At 35.1% G+C, this 16,050-nt stretch overlaps 1 protein-coding gene across 6 annotated transcripts in view; it reads left to right on the top strand.

The window, feature by feature from the left end:
- INSC (INSC spindle orientation adaptor protein) overlaps positions 1-16,050 on the top strand; it is a 135,756-nt gene that overhangs the window by 65,242 nt on the left and 54,464 nt on the right. For all 6 annotated transcript variants that reach the window (XM_068685217.1, XM_068685218.1, XM_068685220.1 and 3 more), the window contains 4 exons: positions 5,068-5,413; positions 5,897-5,949; positions 7,451-7,574; positions 10,074-10,187. In XM_068685217.1, coding sequence (XP_068541318.1) covers positions 5,068-5,413; positions 5,897-5,949; positions 7,451-7,574; positions 10,074-10,187 — 637 coding nt within the window. The remainder of the gene's footprint in view (positions 1-5,067; positions 5,414-5,896; positions 5,950-7,450; positions 7,575-10,073; positions 10,188-16,050) is intronic.

Raw genomic sequence — 16,050 nt, 5'->3', positions numbered from 1 at the left:
GAGATCCTGTGATTCATTAGTTAATGAACTACTTGCTAGATAAAACAAGATGGAAAAAGTGTTGGAAACAAAACTCTGAATATAACATATGTCTTAAAAATGTAAGATGAATCTTTTTCAGTAAGCCTTTCTCCAGGATGTCTGCACTGTGTTCCATAGTGTAGAAGTGTCTGTATGAAACAAGGTCTGAGTGTCTGTTGAAGCAACATCTTTTAATGTGCTGTTCTAAGATTGTTTCAGCCTGTGATGCCAAATGGTTTTGTCAAAATAATACAATTTAAAAAAGACTTTCTTTGGCAGGGACACTAGAATTCAGAGTATTCAAATTGGTAGGTGCTCAAATTCAGTTGAATGGTCTTGGAAACTTCATCAACTGTTTTACAACCTCAATTAAAACAGAATGACTTTAAGAAATGCTGGAGACTCTTTTGACTTTTTATTTTGCACTGAATTATTTTTACTGCTATTTTTACATGAAATGCTGCTTCTTTAATGTAGACTCTAGATAAATTGCTTTTTTGTCAATATGCCATGGCATACTGAATCCAGAAATTCAAACTGGTGGGGAATCATCCATAAACATGAAGGTCTCTGTCAGTAACCAACTACTGGTGATTAATAAAACAGAACTGGACAAAATCACACCAGTGAGGTCCCTATGCTTGAACCAATATTGTTCAACTTATTTGTTAACCACCTGGAAAACAGTAGTAGTTGTATTTTGCATCAACACCACTTCAACTGATGCAAAATCATTCAGGTTAATTCAAAATAACTGCAACTACAAAATCACTGAAGTGTCTGTCAATATTGAGTCACTAAAACATAAAATGCCTCATCAAATTAAATGTTAATGAACATAGTGCATGCTAGAAGAAGGGAACTCAAAAAACACCTCTTTCATCATACATACAGAAGAACTAACTTTTCCAATAGTGAAAAAAAAGATTCTAAATGAAAAGTAGTAGTTTTTTCTGGAAGATAAAAAATGAAACAGCTCTCTTGAAACACGTAAAAGAGAAATGTAATTTTGGGAATTCTTGGAAAACAAGAATTCACAGAAAATGTGATTCATTTGTATAAATCTGATGTACCTGAATTTTGGATATTGTGTGCTGTTCTTGCTGTCTCATCTTGTAAGGGCATAGGATAGCTAGCAATGGTTTTAGAAAATATGGGAAAGGGTAAACAGCTGATCAGATGTGCGAAGTCACTTCTGTATGGTGACAGACTAGATAAACTGAATTTCTCTAGCTTGAAAATGAGAACTCAGGAGATATGGTAGGGCAAACAAAATAATGAATTACACAAAGAAAGTGAATGCGGAGCTGTCTTTCAGTATTTCTTTGCTTACAAGAACTAAAGAGCTTGTGTTAATATCCCCAGGCAGTTAGTTTAAAACAATAAGAAACACTTTTTCACACAAAACATAATCAAACACTGTGAGACACTGCCCCTAGATGCTGTGAAGGCCAAAAGTTTAACTGAGTTCAAAAAGGGATTAATGGCTACTTTTGTTTCATGAATTGTGAAAACATCCTGCTCAGACATGTATTTTGGCTTAGGAAGTTCCTGAACCACTAATTGCCAGAAGATGGGAAGGAGGGGTTGCTCAGCTCCTGCCATGCCTCTTGTAATCTTTCCTTATGCATCTGCTAATGGCTGTGTTGGGAGCAGGATAATGGGCTAGACAGATTTTTGGCCTGACCCATTATGGCTGTTTTTATTTTTTAGGCATAATATTTTTTTCAGTAATGGGAGACGAGATAGAAACTTACTACTTGCTTTCAGCTATCAGTAAATGCAGTTTGGAATATGATTTTTGAAAGGTAATAAGGAATGATCACACATTTTGCTTTCCTTATTTTAATATATAAAAGATAATCTGCAAATTTGTGTACTGAATGTTCAGGAAGATTCCTTTTGAATAAGTGGAGATGTGAGTAAAAGATCATTTATATATTTCATTTGAATAAACATAATATAAATATATTTAAAGAATAACACGTCAGAAAATTCGACATAGTGAGAAAGGAAAGTTTTCTGTGGTTTTGTCTGGAAAAAAAAAAAAGCAAAAAATATTTTTTTTCCCTACCAGGTTAGTTTAAAGAACACTAAATTTCATGTGATAAAATATCATAAATTTCCCTACTGTATTACTGACAATTACTTTAGTAGGAAAAGAGGCAAGCAACAAGAGTTTTTTTCTAAATCTTTTTTTTATACAGTTTATAATCCTTTTTTTTTTTCTTGTTGGAGTAAAGATTTCCTTTTGAGATTAAAGAAAACATGAGCTATATTTTATGATATTCTAGATTCTATGATTTTATTTCTTGTTTTATCTGACTAACCTATTTGAGCTTTTTTCGCCATGTAAACATAATGTAGGAGTTTCTGTGCTCACTAAACAGATTTAATCAATTATCATAATGTACTTTACAAATGAAAAATACATTACTCTGTCAAGTGAGTTTATCCTGTACTGCGTGCAAAGAGTGCATGTCAATATAAATCATGGTTTCAAAGTTCTAAAGTTTTTTTTATCTATTAGGAAACCTTGCTTCACATTCAAAAAGGCAATAGGGAGAATACGCACAGCAAGAAAAAAGTGAGCCACAATTGAACATAAAATGCAATTACACAATGTTCAAAACTGAGTAAAGAAACACCTTAAATAGCGGTAGTTTGGAAAGTTTAAAATTTAAAGTAGATTCATCATGTGTGGTGAAAGGCGGATTAGATCAATGCAACTGATCTCTTGTATCTTGTTTGTTGTTGATTTATTTTAAATTATACTTGAGGTGAGACTCCATATGCATATAATAAATTTTGATAATTTGTGCAGTATTACCTTATTGGTATGGAAGGGGATTTCTTGAATTCATCTGATGTTTCAACAGTAGTTGAAAAGGCCTTCTGCGTAGTCTTCCTTAGTTTGGCTAGTGCAGTTGTTGATTTTGCCCTAACAGTAGGGCTTTATGTGCCTTTATAACAGCACACAGCATTAGTGCTGTGGGGCTGAGTGCAATAAGTCCCTGTCCAGACTAAAAGAATGGAGGCTATAATACAAACTTTCTTTTTGTTCTTTCTGATGTAGCATCTTGGAAAAACTGCAGCACATGTCAGAAGGTAGACAGTACTCCACCACAATGCCAGATTTAGCTGTATGATATCAACAGAAATTTGGACAAAATACCTCACTTGAGGAAGAGATAATAAAATTTTCAAGGATTTCATATTGAGAAGGGCTATCAGAAAATTAAAGCTAAATAAGCAGCTGATGAAAATTGATATTTTTTTTATTTGTTGCAGCTCAGAAATCTGAAATTCTCCATTAGTGAAGTGCTCTTTTTGTGATTTTTTTTTTGTATACTAACGTTACATCCACTAGTCATGATTGTTTATTAATTCTGTGGAAACTATTTTAGATGTACAAAATCAATTTCCTATACCATAGAGACTTACAGTGATTATCAAACTCTTGGCCTCCTGCTATGCTTTTATGGGTGAGTGATATAGTATTGAGAAGGTATATTTTGGGCCCACTGGGGGACAGATATTGATGAAATCAGTCTTTCCTGTTGCAAGATCAAAAAAGTTAGCGTGGCCTGTGATATCGTCATGGTATCATTCATTTATCCTGATTCTAGCAACCAACATATGGAGCATCTTTTAAGCTTTTGGTTGAAGAGGAGGAAAATTCAAGAAATTTGAAAATAAATTACATTTTTTTTTCTTAACTCATCTTTTTCCCTTAGCTCTATACAATGGTGTATTTATTCAGTTTTTATATATCTACTATTTATATTAGAAATGTATTAAATGTGCATTTTCCATGTTTACACATATATATTAACTACAAGGTTAATATATACTCTCTTTTGAGGATTGGGAAGGGGAAAACAAACTGAAAAAATCTGGTCCTACTGTTAAACCTGGAAAAAAAAAAAAAAGACTGATTTCTGGACATGGAGAGTGTTCTGTCCTAGGTTTGAAAGCAAGGGTCGGGTGGAATGCCTTGGCAGAGGTGATGCTTTCTTTGGGGAGCTTTCTTCCACAAAAGGAAGTGGAGTTCCAGCCTTAGGTGTGGTAGGTGAGAGTCAAAATACACAGCTGTACAAGTGCAGGCTCCCAGGCCTTCTGCAAAACGCAGTGAGGAACCAGCCAGGCCTTTGACAGAGAAGGCAAATTGCCAGGGAGGCAAAGGGATCAGAGTGCTTGCATTGAGTCTCTGGGGAATTTGGGAACAGTCACAAAGACAAGCTCAGTACTACTGCTGCCTAGGGTACCACACTTCGCTAATTGCATCCCTGCCAGAGGGTGCAAGTGCACAAAATGCAGGCTCGTTGCCTTGTGTCAGGGTATACCTGAGTTCTTTCAGCCTCATTGTTTCACAGCATGTTTGCTTTAGTGCAAAAATGTGCTTTGGTAGTTAAATGTGCACATTGCACAGACAGCAGTGAGAAGCACAGGGAAAGATAAAGGACTGGTTGGGAAGTAGAGTTCGGCTGAGGTTTAAGGGATTATGTTATGGCAGAAACCAATATTGCTGACAGCATCATTATCTCTCTTGGTTTGGCTGTGTCAGAGTGGATGTAAAGGGCTTTGAAAAGATGCTGCAAGGTAAAACTTGCCTGTTCAGTGAGAAAGTAACAGGCAAAATGTCTAGAAAATGTTAACAGTCCCATAAGTAGTAAGCAAACATGCTCAGAACATTGCTACTTCGTTGTATCAAACTTTGAATTTACAAGAAACTGTAGAACTGTTTTCTCCCCAAACTACAATCTAAACTTCTGCTTAGTCATCTCTATTCTCTGCTCATTTTTCTCTAATAATTTTGTAGCATGGTGTGTGATGTAAAGGTGATCAGAAACACAAAGTTTTTCTTTGGAATAGAATGCAAAGCATGGTTCTGTGTTATACTACAAACAAATTGTTTGCTCAATCTGTCGCTTTTTGTCAGTCAAATGCAACCTGATAGTTAGATGTACTAGTATTTTATTGCTGATCATTACTCTAAGGATCACTTTGTTTCACCTTATTCTTCCTTCTTTCTTTACTATCTAGCATGCATTTAATTCAGGTGGACTCTGTTCAGCGATGGATGGAAGATTTGAAGCTGATGACAGATTGTGAATGCATGTGTATTCTCCAGTCCAAACCGATCAGCATTGAGAAGGATGAACAAAATGAACTCATCCTTTCCTCACAGTATAGCACATGCAATAACTTGCAGCTGCTGTTAAAAAGAGCTTGGATCATAAGCACAGAGTTGACCAGGATTGCTCAAAAACTAGAGAAGAACAGATGGCAAAGAGTCCACAGCATGACAGTAAGAGTCAATTGTCATGTACGTTCCATGATAAATGAGTACAACACATTTACGAGAAGTTCTTCAGAAGAAATGCACCAGGTAGTAATGCCTTACTTGTCTTCTGCCTTGTTTATTTTTTTTTAATTGTAATAACTGCAACTTTCTTTAAACAATTGGTAAGAAATTCTTACACACAACACCTCTTACTGAAGATGTTTAAATTTCTTTTGTCTATGGAAGCATTTTTGACTCATTATGGATCCTATTTTGTCATAGGCCTGATTCTGAGTGCTGATAATATTCACAAATTTTGCTGAAGAAAATTTAGTTTTCAGTGACCACAAGACTGAAATAATTAAATGCCCCATCAGTGAGTTCCTTTGCATTTAATATTTAGAAAACGACACATTTTAACCTTCATTTTTATCTCTACTTGTTTTATTCAGAAAAGTAGGAAAATGGTGTCCATCTGAAATAATACAGTTTCGAAGGGTTTTTACCTAATTATCATGAACAAGCATTATTTATTTTTAAAAAGCAAATATGTATTGTTACTTAAAATAACCTTTTCTCTCTCTGCAGTTGGAAAAACTTTTAATAGACAAGTGTTCAGAATTTACAGCATTTACAGAAAGGTAATTTATTTATTATTTTTATTGTTTGAAATATTCATTTTGCTTTTTTATTATTACGTAGAATAATAATGGGAAGTACAAATCCAGCAAAATCTTCAAACATTTGAACTGTAATTCTGAAAGAGTTTGTGTTAGCCCCCAGTGTGTGAAGTGAACTGCTTTTATCTAAAATGTATCCTAATGAAAGATGGAATCTGCTGTTGTACTAGGAACATGGCATAAATATAACACTGTGAGAGAGGATTTTTCAGAGCTTTTAGGCATTAAGGGAGAAAGTCTGTTTCTTTTTTGAGACAAAACTCCCATTGAGTTCTGTGGAACCAAGATTTCAGCTTCCGTGAAAAATTTAGTGTGAGATTATCATACAAAATGTACTTCTGTGCGAATACCCACTTTAGTAAATCAGACCCACAAAATCACAAAAATATGCATTCCTTTAAGTTGCATTTATTGGTTTACTTAGCTCCATGCATGCTGGAATTCTGACACTAAAAAATGAAAAAGACACCATCTAATTATAAGCAAGGAATATTTATTTTTTCTCAAACTCACACAGCTCAAACTTTGCTTTTATATTCTACACATACATTTAATGAGATCCCCAGTCCTGTAGTGTCTGTCTCCATTAACCCTTTCCCTCCTTTTCTGTTTGAAAATGTTAATATAGGTAGGTGAAATACAGGCAACCTATAGAACGGAACATACTGTGTAGATGGAAGCACTGATCAACCAATCCGTATCTTCCATTAGTGGCCTGCCAAGGTGTAATATGTTTTGACAATTTAAAGTAATGTATTTGTGTGTGGAAACACTAGTTAATTTGAATTGTGTAATGTTTTCCATCTTTATCATGTTTCTTCAGTTGGCAAGTATCATTGGTTACAGGATAGTGACACCAACTCTGTAAACTTGCTGTGTGTCATCTTTGTTCTTAGAAGGCTTAACTTTTGAATCTGTTCTTTAAATTTAAATTATCTCTAGTCATTATTCTGGACATGCATTCGTATTGTGCCCTTATCCTGCTTTCATTATACTAGGACAAAATAAAATAAAATAAAATAAAAAAATATATATATAACACGCACTTATCATCAGGAAATATGGATATGCACAGCTGCAGCTGAAATGCAGGCACTCTAGAGTGACTGTAACAAAAAGCATCAGTGGAAAACAGCAGAGTTACACTGGTATAAACACAGCATCTGCAGCAAAATTTGGCATGCAGTCTGTGTCAGTCATTACTGTCCAACAGTGACCTTTGGTGTTATGCTTACCATGTGCAGACCAAGCTTTGATATTCTGGTGTGATGCTAATGGCAAAAAGATGATGTACTCATGTGAACAACTGAATCCTTGTTACATCCATGTTTTTAATGTGCTGTTACAACACAGAGAGCTCACCTGTGACAATCAGCTTAAAACAACTGCTTTGTTTGTAATTGTTTGTAAAAACAATTGGATCTTGTTTTCTGTCATTTCTTCCCTTTCCCATTCTTTTTAGGTGTGTACAAACTGAGGATGAACAGATGCTGAGGTCCATGAAATCCTGTGTTAATGAAACGCTCACTACTGTTGCTCAGTATTTTGGCCAGTTGATAGAGCTGGTTTTCACACACGAGGCACAGGTTAGTCTACAAAAAAACAGTGTTATCAAATTGTTGAACCTCGAGGGAGAACATTGATAATTACAGCTCTGTTTTCAGCAAACTTCTGATTGGTAATTCAGATATCTTGTAAAGAGATTTAGGTGCATGTTCACCTGATTTGTTTTCCAAACAAAATGATCTTGTGGCTCACTATGTTAATTATCATTCCTGATAGGTGTCTCTCAGTGCAAGGGAGATAACTTCTGGACAATGCATACTTTATTAGACCTTTGGACCCATTTTTCTTTTCCCTCCCTGCAGATGCTGCTTTTCTTTAGAAACCGCGCACACACAAAGTCTATCCTGCTCTTGACAGTTCTTACTAAAAGCTAAAATGTCTAGAAGATGTTCATATACATATTATTACACCAGACATTTTAACCATATCTTAGACTCTAGGAAGTAGTGTTAAAATACAATATATGACTATCAGCTTTCTTGTTGCATCAAAACAGAAAATAAGCTCTTACATGTACGTGGTAGAAAAAAAAAATAAATCCAATTCATAACCATCCACCAGTTTTTGAATAATTCCTTCATCCATAGTGTGAGGACCAATGAGAGCAAAGTCTGTGTGTGTATGTGTGTATAACCTTCCAGAAGCATTGCAGGCATGATGTGTACATTTAGTGGTGGTTACATGTAGATAAACACACTGAGTAATTAAGCTGAAGTTACAGATGCTCTAAATTTTTTCCATTAGAGCATTCTTGAGGTAATAACCTGTAAGTCTAACCAATCTGTCTTGATTTAAACTAGTTTCCTGAGATCTTATTAGCTATCCCCTTGTACCAGCTTCCTCAAAACCAACAACAACCAAGAAAACCCAACTAATTATGCTCAAATCATGTGTATATGTCTTAGAGGTGATGTTATGTTGAGACTTTGAGCAGGAAAAAATAAGCTTGTTAAAAAGGAAATAGTTAAACAGTATTTATTACTGTGCTGAAGCAAAATCACTGTATGGTATTGTTTAAATTCTAATGTACCTTGATGCTTTAAGATTGCAGAAAAATGTGTGTCTCTTTCAGAAACATCCCCTATAGTTTTAAAAGATCACTGCTAGGAATTGAAAGTCTCCAGAATATATTTGCAGAATTATAGTCAAGCTAACAAGCTACGTGCTAATGCACTTTGGTTAGGATTTATGAGAACTACATGAAATGCGTCATATGAATTTAAGTGCATAAATAACTGCATATTGCAAATTCAGTTGTTTTGATGCTTATTGCCTTTAATGTGAAAAGGAGTTGTAGACTGTGAATAGTTCTGTTTGAATACTATGACGCTTACTGAGACATTAAATCCTGATCCCTAATTCCTATATATTTTAAGAGAGCAGGGTTCTGCATCATCCAATCTATATTCCTATTGTTGATGACTTGGGAGAGAGGTCATCTATAAAAACAAAACATAATAAGTGCAGTTTTCTGAACCACCTAGTCATACTCACTTCTGCTATACAACCACATTGTCTGTGGATAGTTGACCACACTGGAGCAGACTCTTTAGGTGAGAGGCTAGGACTATTTACTCAAGAGCTTTATGTTCCAATCAGTGTGTTGGGATTTATTCATGAAAATGATTCATATAATAATGTGAACTGGTAAGTTATGTCTTTTAAAGAAGAATTTTTCTAAAGGGAGATGCGAAGGGTGGAAGAACACAGTGTCTGAAAAGGAAGATAACTGAGCTTTATATCAATAATAGCGTAAAATCTGGGATATTTCTTTGCATTTCTTTCAAAGTTGTGTTAAATATGTAAATGATTATCTTCCTTCTTCTAACAATTCTTCTTCTAATGATTATGTGCTTTCAAAGAATAAAATTAAGCTGTGTTCTACCAGCAGCTGTGTTTATCTGTGCAGTTGCAAGGGCACACACACAAAAGCAAGATAACTATTTACAAAGATAAAATATTTAACCTATTTTGTATATTTGTGAAATAAACGATTGCTCTCTGAGTATTCCTGTTATTAATCAGTGACACTCTTCCGTTTTAACTAAGACTACCGATGATCATAGAGCCTTAGTAAGTTGTGTTAGAAAGAGTAAGGCAATGTTGCTAATAAATAATGTGAAAATCCTCTATCACATTGTGATACATCTTCTGCACTGAGACAGTTAGTTGCCTTCACAAGTTTTTAGTTCAATTCCAGGCCAAATCTAATAATAATTTACTGAACTGCAGAGTTCTTTATTAAAAGGTTTCAAACAAATGCCTGTTTTCTTACTCTGATCATATTTATTTTGAAATATTACTATTCTTGTTTACATCTATTTAAATGTGATAGCAAATATGTTAAAATATGATTGATCTGACTCCTGCCTATGTTTTTCTTTGCTTTTAGTTTATCCGGGTGAGAAGGAAAATGGTATGGATTAAATGGACTAGGCTTTCTGCTCCATCTCATCTTAAATATAATACTCACGTTTTTCATTGGAAGTAACTGCATTTTACTGTCTTATTTCACACAGAACCTATTGAGGCAAATAGATTTGTCGGATAGTGTGTACATCACTGAGTCGGCGATTAATAGTTTATTCAGCCTTACCCAGGAAGGTGCTCACCTTTGCCGCATCATAGCTAAGGTAAGGGGAATGTATGGATTAATTTGGAGTAAAAATAGTAATACAAGTGGATTATTTTACTGAACATACTAGTGGTGGTGAGTTTTGAAATGTACAGGACAAGATGAAATTCTGTATTTCAGAAGACTGATAAAATCTAGGTTAAAGAACAACAAAACTTAAATCTGAGAAACTTTTTTATTATTATTGTTATTGTTTTATAAATAAATTGAGCACATAAAAGACAGAAGATAGCAGGCAAGAAGTCTCCTGTCAGCTGATGGTTCTTGATGTAGGTATTTCACAGCATCTATCTGGATCTTTTCTTGTTTCAATTTATGTCCATACTTGTTTTCCTCCCTCCAGATACTGCTATAGAAGGCCTGGCTATGCAATCTTGATAATCTCCTCTGAGGCACTGGAAAGCTGCTTGTTTTTTTTTTTTTTTTCTTGCCTCTCTCTCTCCTCTCTTGAGGTGTATGCACTCTTGCAGCTCAGGTGGCATCATTCACTTAGTCACCAAAAACCAAGCAAAATGGAAGTTTCAAGTGCCCAACTAATGCTGATAATTCTGAATATTACAAAAGAGGCATTTAGACTAAAATTGTGTGGGCAAGCAAAGGAACAGGAACCTTTTAAGTCTTTATGACATGTCTTTCTTAAGTCTTTTTACAGAGGGCTGTAATTGTAGCGTAGGTTACTTCTGGCAGCACGTGCTCTTACTCATTCAACAGTTGATGCTTGCTGTGGGTATAAACCCATCACTCTACCAAGATCAATGATACTGTCAATCCCTGCAGAGTGCCTTTGAGGACACTTGGATCTTGAAAAAGTGAGAAAGGCAAGGCATTTTATGAGGTTGAGGATAGGGTTATCCAATTCCTAGTATGTACGTATAGAAGGAAACATTTTCCCCAAGCTTCTGCTTGTGGAGTGTTGTGCCAACCCATTGTCCTGCTTGGAGATGAGGATTAATAGCACCAGCTAATTCTTTTTTTTTTTTCTGCTCTGTCTACAGATGGACATTTGCACCATAAAAACACTACTCTGTTCTTAAGGCTCTGAATGAGGTAGACTCATGTAGTGGATCTTGGCAAGAGCATGAGAGGTTTATTTTTTTCTGAATTGGTATTTGAGCTCCACTCAGTGGTATCCAAAACCAATTTTAAAATGTTGAGTATTGAGGAAGTACAGAACTTACAAATTGGAGAAAATTGGTTGTCTTCTTTTTGTCGTTATGATAGTTCTATAGACAGTTCAATTTATCAGAAATGATGTCTGACCTTCCATAAATCACTAAATTAATTTATTACTATCATTACATGGATATGTCACAGGATGCACTAAATCGTTTCCAAGTGAGGAAATGCATGTCCTTATGCAAAGAACCTTAAGTGGTGTTTGGTTGCCAAACTATAGTGGTGATTGTGTCACCCATCCTGTGCATCTGTTTGCTCTTTGCACTGAAATGCAATTGTCTGGACTCACCGTCATCCTTCGCCTTCTGTATGACATTGGTTACCTGCATCAGTGAGCAAGGTGGCAGAAGAACAATAACAGACCAAAATTTTGCATTTGATCACTTGGATTAGGTAGTTATGACAGTGAAAGTGCAGGGTGATGTATAAAATTAAGAAACAAAACAAACAAACAGCCTGATGCTGTGCCTACTTATTAAGAAGATGGTAACGGATTCAATATTTGCAAAGATCTCAAGACCTCCCATACATACAGAAGTTCCCTAAAGAGCTATTGTTGTAAAAAATAACAAAACAAAACAAAAATCCTAGACAGAAGCTGAATGTTTGTATAGTGAAAGCAAAACTCAACAGAGCTATTCATGCAAACTTGAAATCTTACTCTCCATGACAATCTGTGATCTTGTCGATTTTGTGTTAGTGTGTTCTTTTTAAGCCATAAATTATGCTTCTATAGTACATCAAAATCTTGGACATGAAACCAAGAACCATGTTAATTTTGAAAAGCTACTTGGAACTGGTTTCTTGCTTTACATCTTGGTAAGGTTTTCAATCGTCTCTCTCCTTCCTTTCCTTCCCCCTGCTAACACTGTTACCAAAATTTAAAATGTCTCTGCTTTTTAAAACATCCTCTGCTGAAAAGCCACCTATAGTTTTACTGTACCTGGAGGCATCCTTTGACTCACTGGAAACTGTTTTGGGCTTTGCAGTCGAAGTTAAAATATAGATGTTAATTATTTTTTTCATCATGTAACAAATCTACTGTGGAAGAGTCATGTTGTCTCACGCTGTTAAGCCAGCTAGTTGTTCTCTGTGTGAAGTTAAAAGGAGAAGATGGTTTCTAACATAAACGAGTAGTAGCAAGGACAACATAAGAAATGAAGGAAGAAAGAAGAAACATAAATAATAATGTTAATAAAAATCCTTGAATTCTGAGCTAAAAGAAAAATCAATGATGTGATGTGAGTTTTAAACAACGTCATGTGCATCTGGTGTCTATGATGGTGGCAGCATAATGGAAACTCCATCAGTTTAGATGATTTTAAATGCAAAAAGAGAAAACGAAGAGAGGAAGAGCCAGTGCAGCATTTGTAGCAACTACCAGTCACAAAAAAAACTGTTTTAATCAAGCTTTTGCCTGTGGATCAGTTTCCTACATTTGGAAGCAAATATTCCTAAAAATCCTTCTCTCATGTCTCCTGACACACAAGCATAAAACGATGTGACTAACTTGGATCATTGTCTAGGGCTGCATCCATTGCAGGGGTGTATTCATAAAATCTTTATGGCATTATGTCTGTGAGACTTGATCCCAGAATCTCTCATTTTAAAACTTGCACATTATTGTCTTGGTTAAAATTCTTACCTTCATGTTACAAGATCATAAGATCTTAAGATAAAATAAAATAAATCACAGACTGGCTTGGATTGGAAGGGACCTTAAAGGCCATCCAGTTCCAACCCCCTGCCATGGGCAGGGACACCTCCCACCAGACCAGGTTGCTCAAAGCCCCATCCAGCCTGGCCTTGAGCACTTCCAGGGATGGGGCAGCCACAGCTTCCATGGGCAAATTTTGCATGTACTTAAGCACCTGTAGAAAACATCAGCATTGTTTGAAGTACACTGGTTTTAAATTGATTAATCTTCATGACAGCCAGAAGAATCCTTAAAAATGAGAGTTTCAGAGTTGAAATAAAAGGCGGGGCATAGTAATACAGAAAAAAAAAAGTATTTGTAAATCTATTTCACTGATCAATTAGTGTAATCCTAATTTTATTGGACTAGATAGTATATTAATAGTCTCTAATGAGAGAGAGGCAAAAATGCAGATAGTATTTATTTGCAGTAAAACAAATATACCATAGCTGTTTATCACACCTTTCTTTGCAGTAGCTGAGCCTAAATGTTTTACTGTTTGTGGTCTATAGGGGTGTGCAGCAAATCATTTACATACCAGTTCCATTTCTAGCAAGTATTTATTAAGAAGATTTCTTTAGAGCTAGTAACAAATACTGTCCTCCATCCCAAGGAAAGGCTTGATGGGAATTTGCTGTATTTTGAGTCATTTTAAGGCTGGACCTGCAAAATACTACTCCTTAGAGCTGGATGCCTTTTTTCTTTATTCACTCAACCCATGCACAGTGTGACTTTTTATACTCATGACCTCCCTCACATACTTGCAATTGTATTTCAGGTGATTTTGTTATCTACTGCTAGTCCTTCTGAACTGCATCTCAGGGATGTCTCCAGGAAATTGAATTCCTACTAATCCAATATAGGAGAGAAACAGGTCATCAAACATTAAAGCAAGTTGTCCTGTCATTGAAAAAAGTATGAGAAGCCTGTTCTGAATGAAACTTGCATTACCACAAGAGCAATGTTTAATGTGTTACTTTGGCAATTCCAGTTCTTAACCAAAAGTTTGCAAAGGATAAATAAAAGCACACTTAGATATATTGGGATCTTTTGGAAAGGTGTACTTCAAGTTAAGCTCCAAAGCAAGCAAAACTCAGTGCTGTTAGGTTTCTTTGGATGGAACTGTTTACCCATTTGACCAACTTATATTTATTCCTGTCAGATGGAGTAGTTCTGTCATCCTTGCAAAAGGCACAGGTGACAAACTTAGATAAAGGTGAATAATTTCTGGGGGACGCTGAGATTCCAGTAAAGTTTAGGGCAGCTGGGTGCTTTTGACAAGCCACAGAGTCAGGCACAGTATTTCCTGCCTATTTTGCTTACAGCTCTCTAGATTCATTACCTGTGATCAACATTTTACAACTTGGTAATGGCATTCAGCGCACAAAATAAGCGGTTTGGATCTCCTCCTGACAAATGCAGTGATAAATCGCTTCCTGTCCATCAGAGGAAAAAGCAAGGCACCCATTTGTCATAAAGAAAGCTTGAAGCTAATGTGCCAATATTACTTGAGCCTTACTAGTGTCATCCACAAACTTCTGCTTATTATAACCAAACTAGAGAATCAGATCTTCTCTGATCCCACTAAACTGTGAGGACTTTCAGTCTAACAGTAAGACTCAAGAAATCCTAATTACCTCTGTTTTGGGGACAATGCTGTACTTGGTCTTTTCTATATAATTTTTAATAAATAGTTTAATTACTACATGTGTGAAATACCAATATCCTTTTGTGGAAGGAAAAATGTCAGTTTTGGTGTACTGCCTTTTATTTTAAAAGAAATGTCTGCATGCAGCAGGCTATATATAGCAATACAAGACATAAAATAACTCAGATATATGTGCGCTTCCTACAATTCCACAAATAATTTTACTCTTAGCAAGCCTTACTAAATTTACTATTTTCACTGATTTCGTAGAAATGACACACGTATGCGAACACATAAAATTCTATCCTGAAAATATAGAAGTGTTAATTTTGTCTAATTCTAATTTTATTTTAAATTGGTATCTATTTTTGTTAAACCGAACAGATTAGTTTACTATATTATTCTCTACTATATTCCAGAAGAGAGAGTACAAAAATATGGAAATAGTTCTGAATTGTATTCCTGAGATTTTGTCAACATAACCCATTGAGTTTCCAAATAACAAACTGTTAGGAGAAAAATTATTCCAGTAGATCTGAAAGATATTTTTATATAGATGCTACTTAAGCAGTCTTAAACTGAAGAGTGTATATTACGCTTGGTCCATGACTCCATTTAAAATTATTTCAGTCTAACAATCTGAATATTTTAGACCAAGATCTTTCATCTGTGATTAATATTTTGAATGCTTTCTTTTTCACTGTGTTTGCTTGTATGTAATATATTCTATCTGTAGTCTACTTGAAGGCATAACATTTTTGGGTAACACAATCCATCAAAAAAGTGAAGTGCATATATTGTATATATTTATCTTTTCATTTATTATGTGGTCTTTGTTAATATTTGCATGTTTATGTGCTATATTGGAAATTAAGAAGGCTTGCTACTATAGGGATGTATATATACCCTTTTTTTTTTTTATTATATGCCATATCTAAAGAAAAATGTGTAAGAACATAAGTTTTACATGCTAGATGATGAGTATATGGATTACATATCTTTGTGTAACTTGACACCTATTTTGACATTTTCAGTAGCTCTTCAGCCACGTGATGATCACTTTCGTATTTTAGCAATAGGCAAATACTGCATGGGTATTAGAAATGTAGAGGAATGTGAAATATTTGCTAACAAATCTATTTTAAACTAATAGCATATAGTTGAACTATCAATTAAATATCACTCCAATCTTTGTCATTTTCACATGAATGTCAAGTTTAATTTAAATTGTGCTTGTAATTGGTAAAAGTCAGTCACTTAAGTATACCTCCCACTGAGGCTATATTACTTTTTCATTATTAAGTGTATAAGCATTAATCAGCTTGAGTTCTCTGTGTGAGC

Source organism: Anas acuta, chromosome 5 (assembly GCF_963932015.1).
Source record: "Anas acuta chromosome 5, bAnaAcu1.1, whole genome shotgun sequence".
Lineage (NCBI taxonomy): Eukaryota > Metazoa > Chordata > Aves > Anseriformes > Anatidae > Anas > Anas acuta.
Note: the sequence above shows the minus strand (reverse complement) of the source record. Positions and strands in the feature narration are given on the sequence as shown.